Raw genomic sequence first — 13228 nt, forward strand, 5'->3', positions numbered from 1 at the left:
AGTAGCATTTTCTCTTGACGTTTCGTCTGCATCTGTGGCTAGCATCTTCAGAGGATCATGTTGCTCTTTTCGTTTTGTGTTATGGAAATTCAATAAATAGCTTGTTATACCAATATTTAAAATCCCTGGTATTAATAAGACAACTTCTGCTTCAAAATCACAACTAGGCTAAGAGAAAATCAATCAATTTAATAGTGAATAGATGACAGAGGCAGAGCTACCAGGGGCCGGGGATGTGCATTGCACCAGGTGCATGCCTGGGAATGAAAAAAAATCGCCCGCCCACCCCTGGCACCCCTGCAGCTCCCCCCCCCCACACACACACACTTATCTTAGTTCAGCCTGAAAGAGGAGGCTGGAAAAGCAGCCTGTTCACTTGAGGCTAAAAATGGCCTGGTGGGAACTACACTTCCCAGGAGACTTTGCAAGCCCCACGGTCTCCTGGGAAGTGTAGTTCCCACCAGGCCATTTTCAGCCTCAAGTGAACAGGCCGCTTTTTCTAGCCTGTAGTTTTTAACTTCTGTTGTTTTTTCTTTAATTAATGGACATATTTTTTAAAAATCGCAACCAGGCTTTTAAAGCCTTTCCTTCTTTACAAAACAAATGAATGAGGCCAAAACCTAGAATTCTTGAAGGTGTAGATTAGTAGACATTTCCTTGCATTTTATCTTTCTAGATCAATCAGAGGCTCTGATTCACACTAAAGACTGTGAGTAGGGAAGTAATGGGGGTAGCTGGTCTGGATTATGTCACAGAATATAGTGATATAGGCTTGTGGAGAAGAGGGCAGAAATGTTGCATTTCTGCTAGGATAAACTAGTATGTCACAACATATAGAGAGAGAGACAGCAAAGAAGCCACCTAGAACATCATTGATAACCCCTTCACATCCCCTCCCCCATCTAATTCAGCCAACTGTCTCTTAGAACTTGCTGTTAGAAACAACAGTTGGAAGCTGGGTCTGAGCAGAACTGATAGCAGGACAACTAACAAGGATATTATGTTATCACTGACTACAAAGAATGATTAAAAAAACAGCACAGTGGAAATCAGACACCCATGTTGTCCTATTAGTGTTCTTGCTGTGGACATCTAGGGTGAATGGTAGTTCATGGCAATGCAGTGAAGAGCGACTGGTTCATTCAAGGGACTTTGTCCACTCGACGATATTAGCCGGTAGTTATCTCTCTTACAATCTATCTGACCCCATTCTAATACAGCACCCCTGTGGAAAATACTTCTCTGGAGGCATTCCTCCAGCCCTATACCTTGGGGAAAAGGTATTCATCAGTTTAGACAGATTCGAAAGTAGTCTTTTGCCACTGACCATTTCACAAACACTTGTGACTCCACCTGCTTTGGTCAGTGATGCTACATTTGTGCGAAATTCTCGAGTGCTCTTGGTAATAAATGGAAAAGTCTATATTTATTTCTATATATGGAAAAGCTGGTTAGAGACAGAGGGGATTGATAAACCCGTTACTAAGATTACAAACTCGGATTGCTGTTATTCCATAAGTGACCCTATTTGTAATCAAATTGATACTTTTGTGCTGGCTTATAACACGGGGGATTCTGCTAACAAGAGCAACATCTTTTACTCAAATGATGGAGGTTACACATTTAGTACATTATACATTAGCACACATCCTGAAGATTTCCTTATTGCTGTCTATAACTTTGTTTCAATAGCACAAATTGGAACACTCTACAATCAATCTGAGGGTATTACTAATGGGTCTGCTTATTTCACATACACTGGTACAAGCTATATGAACAACCGCACGGGTGTTTTCTTCTCCCTGAGAGCCTACAAAAATGAAAACATTTTGACCATAACACCTCCTGGTCTGAGAGGTTTTATCATGGTTTGGACGAAAAATGATTTAGTATTCTCCTTCAACCATGGCCTGACTTTAGAACCCATCTCTGTACTTCCCACAGAGAAATATGTTAACCACTCCCTCCCTAAACATGAAAAGGGTATTTGTAACGTGGCGGTCACTTCTAATGAGGTTGCAGCCCTTACTAAGAATCATAAACTTTTCTATGGAACCCTGGATATACTCTCCACAAAAATGGTGCTCATTGGAGAGAGGAACAGTACTGAGCAAATGACACATTGTGAGACTTTGATGTTCGATGCCACTGGAATGCTTACCATCTTCAATCCTGTCCCCAGCAACAAATCTGGATTGTACAATTTTCACAAATGTACCATCAATTTACAGAACAGGCTCATGAATGTGCGGCCACACCTGCAGCCCTGCCCTGTTGAGACCCTCAGTGGTGATTTCCATAACAAAATGTACTATATAGACATGAAAAAGGAACTTCATTTTAACATCACTTTTGTGCCTAAACCAGGCACTGGGGCCTTTCCTTATGTCACTGTGAGCAATCCGCACTTGTTAGGATTCCGTGGCAGACTTTCGGAGGATGGCTACACCTATGATGGAAACACTAAATACCACCTACAAATAACAGCAGTACAACAGCAGTTTTCAGGCATGGCTGAATATGGCTACCATGATGACTATTACTACCAAAGGATGGCTACCCTCACTGTGGATATCTACAATAAAGGCATATTTTGTATTGACATGCATCCATTGACAGCTCTTATTACACTGGACTGCCCGCCTACTAAACATATAAGACCCTTTAAAAATGTGACAGTGTGCAGCAAAGGACACATGCTTGAGTCCAAACTGCAGGATAATTTCTATTATCTAATTCATCGGGATGTATATGATCCAGCATTTCTTGGTAGACACGACCTAGATCAGGAAGACCTTAATATTTCCTATTCTTATAAACTTTTTGGATGTCCAATTCTCTGGTATTATGATAACCCATGGCTACCAATACTTGAACTATGGGAAGATGATAAATTTGTGGAATATGTTGCTGCTGACTTTGTACTGTTTGAAATGAATGGAATGCATAATTATGATTATCTCCTGACTGCATCAGAAGCTAAATGTATCTCAGAGCCTCAGAACTGGAGCAAAACTTTTCAAATGCAACCTTTCCCGGACCCGCATACTTCGTGGACCAGAGTTAACTATAAAAACTGTAAAGTGCCCAATGATGAAGATCCTTTGGTATCATCTAATTTAAAATACCAAGTTCTGAACCTTAATGAAGAGAATAGGATAATATTTTCACAGTACAATGGCATATATATTTTCAAAGTCACTGTTGTAGATACAATTTATAGTTACTGTGAACTATCAACTATTATCAGTGTCTATGTGCTTGGAGCTCTTCCAGAATCTCAGATACACCCTGCAGGTATGCTGACGGGCATTCTGATTCTCATATTGGGTTCAATTTTGACGGGGTATTTTTTCCCTAAATTATTAAATATGAGAGAACATGCAAAAATGAAATCCTTGTAGAGCTAATAAATTGGATTTGAATTTCCATGCTCATGTGCGGTTTTAGGAGAGGTGATCGATCTCATACTAATGTAAGAGCATGTAATGTAAGAGCATAGAAGAAAAAACATTCCTCATGTTGCAAATAATATGGAAAAAACATTCCTTTTGTTGCAAGCTCGTCTTAACTATATGTTTTGTATTTCAATTAATGTGATCTTAAAGATAAAGTGCCAAAAGGAACTGTTTTGGTGTTTGGCTTTTTAATTTTAGATTATTTCATAAAATATTCAGCAGATGTTTTGTTTTGCATCTTTTCAAGTCAGTTCCACTTAGTTTCATTTCGTTTTATTTTACTTTTCTATTTCTGTTCTCTGAACCTCAAACTATAGCTAACTTTATAAAATTTCATACTCTGAAGTACTGCAACTCAATTTTCTGCTGACAATTTTCTAAAAATATAATTCTGGCTCTCCTTTACTTTCATTGAATTAAATCAGGGGTGGGGGTGGGAGAATGAAAGACATATTTTAAAAATGTAACTAGAAACAGTCTCAAAGAAGTGACTTTGGCAAGGAAAGGAGAAATGTGGGTCTGAGTGTCTAACCTGGACTACTTGCTTTACTTTTTATAGGGTTATCAGATATAAGAGTATCAGGGAGGGGAAGGGGGAGAAGACAGGAGAAAGAGAACTACTGATTCCCGGATAATTCCACAGGGGCAGCTGAGTTAGTGTGATGCAACAAAAATAAACCAGCATCTTGTGTCAGATAGAAGCAGGCAAAAATGAATTTTAGGGAGAAAATTTTTTCCAGTTGTAGGACTATCAGTGAGTTCAAGAGATGGGAGCCACATGGAGTTATGGAGAATGTTTTAGACTCAGCACCTGAACCTTGATGGCTCTAGACATGTGGTATCGTCTTGGCAAGATGGGATAGTGGGACAGATGTGAATGACTGAATGTGGAAATCGCTGGTGCCAAACACAGGCTTAGCTTTTGGTTAACTAAATGGATATACTAATGATAGGGGTTTTTTTTTGTAAAAATGGTAATCCAGAAGACAGGTTAATGATGGGACACTAAGCAGTCTTGTAGGATCCATCAGTCTTCTTTGAGAGCCCCTGGTCTGATCCTGAGACTCAATATAGTGGTTAAGAATGGTGGACTCTAATCTAGAGAAGGGGGTTGTTTTTCCACTCTTCCACATGAAGCCTGTCTAGTTGGGCAAGTCACAGTTCTCTCAGAACTCTCTAAGCCCCATCTACCTCACAAGGTGCTAATGGGGGGGGGAGGATTATGATTGTCAGTTGCTTTAAGACTGCCTAAGATATAAAAACCATTTCTTCTTCTATGAAGAAACATAAGCCATAGGAGCAACATGGTGATTGTTGTCCTTGCTGGAAAAATATGTGACACTGAGCGTGAAAAGAGGGCCCCAGGAAGCTGGCAAGAAAAGAAAATTGACCAGAGCAAGCAGGGAGGGCTACATCCGTGCCAGGCTGCACCCTCATGGAAGGGCAATGCTTAATAAGCTCAAATGTATCAATTGGATTTTAGGGATCCACTGGTATTCCCTCATCTCACCCTCCTGACCATGGTACAGATAATATTTAGCCTTACATAATAATTTATATCCATTCATTACTTTACAAACATTGAGGAGAGAGGAACGATGTGGCTAACTACCGTTCAGACTCTAAGCTGATGCTTCTAGGCAAAGAAATTGAGAAAGTAGTAGCTAAAGTCTTCTAGGATGAGACATCAAGCATAGATTCCTTTGATTCCTTTCAGGCTACAGGACAGAAATGGCACTGGTGGCCTTAGTAGATAATCTGGCTGAATGTGGTCAAGGGCTGTGCCTCTCTATTGCTGTACTGGATTTATCAGCCACCTTTGATATGGTGGACCATACCACCTTGCTGAAATGTCTGCAGGTATAAGTATTTATTAAGGATGTGGTTAAATCATTCCTTAGGAGTTAGATTCAGAGGCTTGTGTTGATTACTTTGTCATCAGCTCAGGCCATCTTGTGGAACCCCAAACCCATATATTATTTCATCATTCAGTACAGTCATTGGGAGAGTTGGGTGTCTCAATATGCTGATGATAGACAGCTCTATCTTTCTCTGTACAAATTGCTTGGCACTGTCATAGAACTCCTAAGGCAGTGGTTAAACAATCAAGAGTGAACAAGCTGAAACTGAATACTGACAAGACAAAGGTGAACTGATTGTGAAGGCTGAGGTATTTGGGCGGCATTTGTGCCTTCCATATCTGATGTGGTTTAGCTGTCCCCTTGCAGGCTTGGTTAAGAGTTACACTAGACCCAGCATTATTGTTGAGAAACAAGTTCATTCAGTGACAAAAACTGCTTTCTTCAATCTTAATTAAACCCAGAGGATGACTTCCTACCTTACATGGTCAATTTCAGGTAGTGCGAGGGTACCTTCAAGGCAATTTTAACATGCTCCACATAGTTGTCTCTTAAGGGAAGACCTAGGAAACTCCAGTTGTTTTAGGACACTACAGCAAAAGCACTATCAGGATCTAGAATGCATATTATATCTATTGTGTATTCATGACATTGGTTATGGGTTCAATTTAAGGTATTAGTTGGCACCTACAAAGCCCTTTGTGTTTAAGTCCCTCATACATCTGCAGGACTAGGGGCACTTTTGCACATGCAGAATAATTCACTTTCAATCCTCTTTCAATGCACTTCGCAACTGGATTTTACTGTGTGAAATAGCAAAATCCATTTGCAAACAATTATGAAAGTGGATTGAAAGTGAATTATTCTGCATGTGCAAAAGTGCCCCATCTTTCCCAATATGCTCCACTTTGCTTGCCTTTTAAAAATGTCACTTTGCAAACAGGTAACATCAAAAGCTGCCCATGCCTGAACTTTGTCTATCATGGCACCCACTTTGGGTGATGGTATGCCTGCAGTAGTCAGCAATATCCGTAATATTAGGCACTGTTCAATGTCTATTCTATACTACAAGTGGGGACCTGAAAGAAACTAATGGGAAAGAGACATTACCCCCACTTTTTTCTTCCATTCTCCTTGTCTCTACTGATCCTTTTTCCATCCTGACACCCTTTCTCTTACTCTTCTCCTTCTTACTCTACCACCTTGAAAAGTAGATCAGTATTATCCCTATATTGCAGATGGGGGCTGAGAGAGTGACTTGCCAAGCCCATTTATTTAGCAAGTCAGTCGTTGAGGTGAGACTGAGCAGGGGCTTTCCACCTCATTCTCAGGCTACTAAGTTACAGTAACTTGCCACAGTGCTAATGGCAGAACAATAGCAAATGTTATTTGGGATTAAATTCCAAGATTAGAAGTGTGTTCTGATTAGAACAATGAATACAGTTCTATGACAGCAGTGATACGTCAGAACTATCAAAACCTATAAACAAGCATCTACCTTAATTTCTTGCCACTTTTAAATCATCATGAATGAAACCAGTACAATAAATATGGCGCACATTTTATTCTATTTACAGTATGTGTTATAAATATAATACATTTTTGAAAAGCTTAATTAATGGGTACTAACAAATCAACTGAATTGTTATAGTTACATAATAAAGTGAATAAGTTTAAATGACAAACATTTCATGGTAATGAAATAGTGCATTTTGTACTGAGATGAAGATATTCACTGGTTTCAAAATTATTGGAAAATATTGAATTGAAGTTATATGCAAGTTAGAAGGAGAACCAGCTATCAGAACATGAAAAATTAAAAATAAACAACTGAGAGGCTTCATATTTTATATTCTCATGGACTTCACAGAAACAATCAAGATGGCTTTGAGCAAGAAGTGCCAACAAAGGTCTTTGTTCTACGTTGCCTAATACAACTGCGAATGTTAACACAGGCTGTAATGTTTCAACAGCAGTAAAGATGAATTTTGTCAGAGTTCATGGTATACAAGGATTTCCCAATTCTGTTATGAGGAGTCAAAGTTGTATTAGGAGTATTTCTGTTCAACATAAGAAATACTGGAAAAAAGATATCGACTTTAAATCCAATGTGCCCGGCATTATGAAACAAGAGTGGACAGTCTTAGAACAGTGGTATTTTATCTACATCTTTTGCACAAATCAGATGTCAAGGTTGTCAAGTTAAAAAAAATGCAGGAAATAACAGAAATGTCTTCCTTTTTTGGTTTCTGAGATAATTCTGCAGCATGTCAAATGCTGTTAATGATAATCAGTGCTGGCATTGAGTTCTGTTGACTTGTTTCAAACAAAGTAACTTGGTCTGAAAGCTTGGCAAATACTCGTGGGGTTCCAAGGTTATAAACTCCTGTATGAACAAAACATGCTTTTAACTGCAGCCTAGATACTTCCATGCTTTTCAGTTGAACTTTGTACTGGGTTTGTCCAAGCCAGGTAAACGAGCCATGAATTTCAAGCATTTCTGGACTGAAAAACAGAAGAGAAAAAAAAGTCACATTTCACTTGCTCATGCCTGAGAGCATTTGTACAAATCAGTGACCCAGCCAAACTGACTGGGGCTCTAAGAACTTGACCCATCCATATTGGGACGGGGGGAAATGTACACAGCAAATGCATTTTCTCCAAGGCATTTTAATTTAACTATTTTACTGCAGTTTTTTCATAGCCATTTGCTTATGGAATTCAACTGGTATTACTATAAACCCATTATTTTTGACCACATTATTTCCTCCTTTTGCACAAATTGTGAACTGATGCTTATACAAAAATAATGATTGTTAACTACTCAACTATCCTGATACAGCAAGTGTGGTGAGCTGAACATATTTCCTTGTACAGGCAACTTTTTGACCTGGAACTGCAAATGTTACAAAAAGGGGGGTATGAGGAAACCATAGAGCACCAATAGTGAAGTGGGGTAGTGGTGATGCTTCCGAGGTATTTCTTGGATGAATGCATTTAGGCACCATCTTCCCCAACAGACGACCACTACACTCTGAGATGATGGTGGCATACATGGTTCTCTCCCCATCTGTATTATCAGCTGTGAGAGGGGTTAGGCTGAGAGAGAATTAATGGTTCAAGTTCACCTAGTGAATTTTACATCAAGCTGGTAGGTCATCCCAGACTTAAGTTGAACACTCTAACCCAGGGGTCTGCAACTTGCGGCTCTCCAGATGTTCATGGACTACAAATCCCATCAGCCCCTGCCAGAATGGCCAATTGGAAAGCCGCAGGTTGCAGACCCCTGCTCTAACCAATATTTCTTAAGTAAAATAAGAGATAGCTTACTGGACATGTTCTTATGTCTTCTTCTTATGACAGCACCAGACAATTCCCTTAAGCTCTAAGAAACAACTTTGTTTTAGAACAGTGGTTCTCAACCTGTGGGTCGGGACCCCTTTGGGAGTCAAACGACCCTTTCACAGGGGTCGCCTAAGACTCTCTGCATCAGTGTTCTCCATCTGTAAAATGGATAAATGTTAGGGTTGGGGGTCACCACAACATGAGGAACTGTATTAAAGGGTCGCGGCATTAGGAAGGTTGAGAACCACTGTTTTAGAAGTACTCTGTGAGTTGAATTTGTCATTCAGCATTTATTTAAAAACTAGAAACCTGACTGTTAACCAGTAAGGTGCCTGTCCTCTCCTCTTGATGAGACATCTCAATCTGATCTTCAGTCCACTCTTAGTTATTTGGCAGGGCACCCTCTTAAAAGTTTAAATGAGTTAGAGATCCCAAGGATGAGTCTTGGAAAGCACACCCTGGTCTGCTATGACCAAAGCACATTCTATTACAGAGGCAGGATTTTAGGTACATCTGTCGTCCAGCTCCATGGCATGCTGAATGTAAATGCATACCCTACTTCAAAGGGATGCACCATCAAAATAATAGGAATCATTCAACCATAATCAAAGTGGACTAACATCCAATTCACTTGTGATAATCTATCAAGAGTTTTAGAATTGTTTTAGCATTGTTTCATACCCAGTTCTCTCTTATTACTCCACTCTGGAGTTCCCTCCAAATATGTCTGCCAGATCTAGGCAGCAGTAGCCAAGTTGAACTCTAGCACTGCAAAAGATGGGGTGATCACAACCTCTTTGTGCTAAGCAGGAACCACCTGCCAACAACAATCCCCAACAGGCAATACAATTTTCTGAAATGTGGGCCAAGTGCTGCATTGGGGAACGGTACTCAGAAGAGCTACAGGGGACATGTCAGAGTCACATGTGGCTCCCAAGGCACTCAGCTTCAACTGCTTGAAAGTCAGTATTTATGAGTAGAGTCCTGTCTCCCCTCCACCCTTCACTGTGCTTTTGCAACACCAAAAGAAGCAACTGGCACTGGCAAGCTGACAAGCAAATTCCTGGATACTTGATAACATACAGGGAGAGATTCTGCTTCAGGATTGGAGTCCAGTAGCACCTGAGCCAACAAGAGTTTCAAGTCATAAGCTTTCAAGAGTCCTTTGTGAAAAGAAAATGTTTTCACCTTGTTGTTTTATGTCGCAGATCTATGATCACATCAACATCAGCCTGAGAACAATTTGAAAGTAGAAGAGTAACTGGGACTACACAAAGGCTGCAAAACAAAAATATGGTTAGTTACACTAGAATATTTAAACTAGCCCAATTGCAAAGCACACCTTTTGTTGGCCTTCTCCTTCCAGTTCATCCTTTTGATAGTTTTGCCTCTCCTTTCCTTCTCCCCATGTTCAAAGTCAATACTGCAAAGCTCCTTGGAACAGTGACTTTTAATGTACTTTATTATAATATGGCAACACATAAAAGGAAAGAAAAAAACACCCCGAAGAACTGGACCCAAAGTTTCCACTGCAAAAGTAGAATGTACCGTATACACTCGTGTATAAGCCGAGGCACCTAATTTTACTACCAAAACCTGGGGAAACGTATTGACTCGCCTATAAGCCGAAGGTGGGAAGCCGGGAGGCAGAGGGAGCTCTTTATTTGGGCAGTGACTCCCCTGATGTCATTGCCCAAATAAGGAGCTCCCTCCACCTCCTGGCTGGGTTTGAGGAAGCCCAGGCAACCAGGAGGTGGAGGGAGCTCCTTATTTGGGCAATGACATCAGGGGGAGTCACTGCCCAAATAAGGAGCTCCCTCCACCTCCTGGCTGGGTTTGAGGAAGCACAGCCAGCCAGGGTTCCCCTTCACCCTCCGAGGAGGGCAGCAACAAGCAGCTTGTGCAGCCGTAGGGAGGTCGTCCCGGCCACGCCCCCAGCCTCGGCAGAGGCCTGAAGAGCCGGCTGGTAAACAGGACTCGTGTATAAGCCAAGGGGGCATTTTTCAGCCTTAAAACAGGGCTGAAAAACTCGGCTTATACGCGAGTATATACGGTACTTCTGCTCACTGAAGGGGGCATCTTTACATAGGATTTAAATTAAGGGGTTAATCCTGAGATCTTCGGGGGGGGGGGGGGGCAGTATATAAATCTAATAAACCAAATCAAACATTTTTATAGCCTGTTTCTAATCAGAAAACTGTTCCATGGAACTCATTTGAAACTGCTCAATACATTATGCTGTTTTAATATTCTTGATGCATTTTAATTATGAATTTTGATTTTCTTACATTTTATATCTTTATTGTGTTTTACTTTGTAATCCACCGCAAGCAGGTTTTCTGAAAAGGTGGCATAGGAATTTTATAAATAAATGAAATTAAAACCCAAAAACATTCAAACCTTTTCTGATGAAATGAGTGATTAAAGGTTTCTGGATAATGAAGGCTAGTCTTAATTAGGCTAGACAGGTGATCTGGAGATGGCCTTGCAGGTACAGATGTGGATTCTGGTCGAAAAAAATTGAAGAGAACCATCTCTGGAGATTCCTGAAACAAAAATATTCCAACAATTTCTTTAAAATAAGGATTAACAATCATTCATGTAAAAAATAAAAATTACAATTTATCATGATTTCAATGTATCGTCGAAGGCTTTCACGGCTGGAATCACTGGAGTGCTGTGTGTTTTCAGAGCTGTACGGCCGTGTTCTAGCAGCATTCTCTCCTGACGTTTTGCCTGCATCTGTGGCTGGCATCTTCAGAGGATCTGAATCTTCAGGGGAATCTTCAGATCCTCTGAAGATGCCAGCCACAGATGCAGGCAAAACGTCAGGAGAGAATGCTGCTAGAACACGGCTGTACAGCCCGGAAAACACACAGCACTCCTATCATGATTTCATCTTGAACAGTTCTGCAGTCTTTCAGATAGGAAGGTGCCTCCGATTCAGTGGCAGACAGGGTGACACCTTAGAACAGCAACAGGGGAGGAGTTTCCTGTAGCTCCCAGACCAAACGTAGCAAAGGCTACATCATTGGCCCATTTGAAGTATCTGTCAATCAATATAGACATCTTGGACAAAGCATTATATATGTTGACAGGGAGGCATAAGCTATAGGAGGCTCTTCTCCACTCACCCTAGTTTCAGCAAGAAAGGCAAATGATAAATGAAGTATATAAATAAATACATAGAAGGGAGAAGAATTCTTGTTCTGTTAAAAACATAAGAACATGCCAGCTGGATCAGACCAGAGTCCATCTAGTCCAGCTCTCTGGTACTCGCTGTGGCCCATCAGGTGCCTTTGGGAGCTCACATGCAGGATGTGAAAGCAATGGCCTTCTGCTGCTGTTGCTCCTGAGCACCTGGTCTGCTAAGGCATTTGCAATCTCAGAGCATGGAGGATCAAGATTGGAAGCCATAGATCGACTTCTACTCCATAAATCTGTCCAAGCCCTTTTTAAAGCTATCCAGGTTAGTGGCTATCACCACCTCCAATGGCAGCATATTCCAAATACCAATCACACGTTGCGGGAAGAAATGTTTCCTTTTATTAGTCCTAATTCTTCCCCCCAGCATTTTCAATGTATGTCCCCTGGTTCTAGTATTGTGAGAAAGAGAGAAAAAATGTGTCTCTGTCAACATTTTCTACCCCATGCATATATTTTTAAAATTATTATTATTATTATTATTTATTTATTCAATTTGGTATATCGCCCCATCCCTGGAGGGCTCTGGGCAGTGTACAACATCAACTTAAAATACAATAACAAGAGGGGCGAGTAAATAACAACCAATAAATACCTAACATTAAGAACTCAGCCCCATAAACTCTAAAATATTAATTTAATTTAAAACAGTGATTGCTACATGAAATTGGCGTCCTGCAAAACCCTTACTTAAAAATCCTCCTAACGAGGGAAGAGGGAAAGGGGGGGGGGGCATGGTGAGTCCCAAAGATGTAAAGGGACCCTCACAGGAGAACAGAGGGGGGCACAATTCAGCGACTGGTCTCTCCAAAGGCCGGGTGGAACAACTCAGTCTTACAGGCCCTGCGGAAATCACCGAGATCCCGCAGGGCCCGGACAGCTAGAGGGAGAGTGTTCCACCAGGCCAGGGCCAGAGCCGTAAAAGCCCTGGCCCAAGTGGCGGCCAGTCACATCATCGAGGGGCCAGGGACTTCCAGTAGATTTACCTCTGCCGAACGCAGAGTTCAATCATATCCCCCCCTCAGATGTCTCCTCTCCAAACTAAAGAGTCCCAAATGCTGCTCCAACCCCTCAAGGTGCTCCAACCCCTCAATCACCCTCGTTGCCCTTCTCTGCACTTTTTCTATCTCTTCGATATCTTTTTTGAGATGTGGCGACCAGAACTGAACACAGTACTCCAAGTGCGGTTGCACAGCTGCTTTATATAAGGGCATGACAATCTTTGCAGTTTTATTATCAATTCCTTTCCTAATGATCCCCAGCATGGAGTTTGCCTTTTTCACAGCTGCCATGCATTGAGTTGGCATTCCCATGGAACTGTCAACTAAGACGCCCAAATCCCTTTCCTGGTCTGTGACTGAT

At 41.1% G+C, this 13228-nt stretch overlaps 2 protein-coding genes across 8 annotated transcripts in view; one reads left to right on the top strand and one right to left on the bottom strand.

The window, feature by feature from the left end:
- The first annotated feature begins 1022 nt into the window (after positions 1–1022).
- On the top strand, positions 1023–3404 carry LOC125439437 (cation channel sperm-associated auxiliary subunit delta-like). Its single transcript, XM_048508542.1, has one exon. The coding sequence runs from the start codon at positions 1023–1025 to the stop codon at positions 3402–3404; it is 2382 nt and encodes a 793-aa protein (XP_048364499.1).
- Positions 3405–6857: 3453 nt separating this feature from the next.
- Positions 6858–13228, bottom strand: part of TRAPPC8 (trafficking protein particle complex subunit 8) — a 64224-nt gene continuing 57853 nt past the window's right edge. For all 7 annotated transcript variants that reach the window (XM_048507729.1, XM_048507726.1, XM_048507728.1 and 4 more), the window contains 3 exons: positions 11063–11208; positions 9851–9940; positions 6858–7822 (listed from right to left, as the gene is read on the bottom strand). In XM_048507729.1, coding sequence (XP_048363686.1) covers positions 7588–7822; positions 9851–9940; positions 11063–11208 — 471 coding nt within the window. In that variant the 3' untranslated portion in view covers positions 6858–7587. The remainder of the gene's footprint in view (positions 7823–9850; positions 9941–11062; positions 11209–13228) is intronic.

This window comes from Sphaerodactylus townsendi, linkage group LG09, assembly GCF_021028975.2.
Source record: "Sphaerodactylus townsendi isolate TG3544 linkage group LG09, MPM_Stown_v2.3, whole genome shotgun sequence".
NCBI lineage: Eukaryota > Metazoa > Chordata > Lepidosauria > Squamata > Sphaerodactylidae > Sphaerodactylus > Sphaerodactylus townsendi.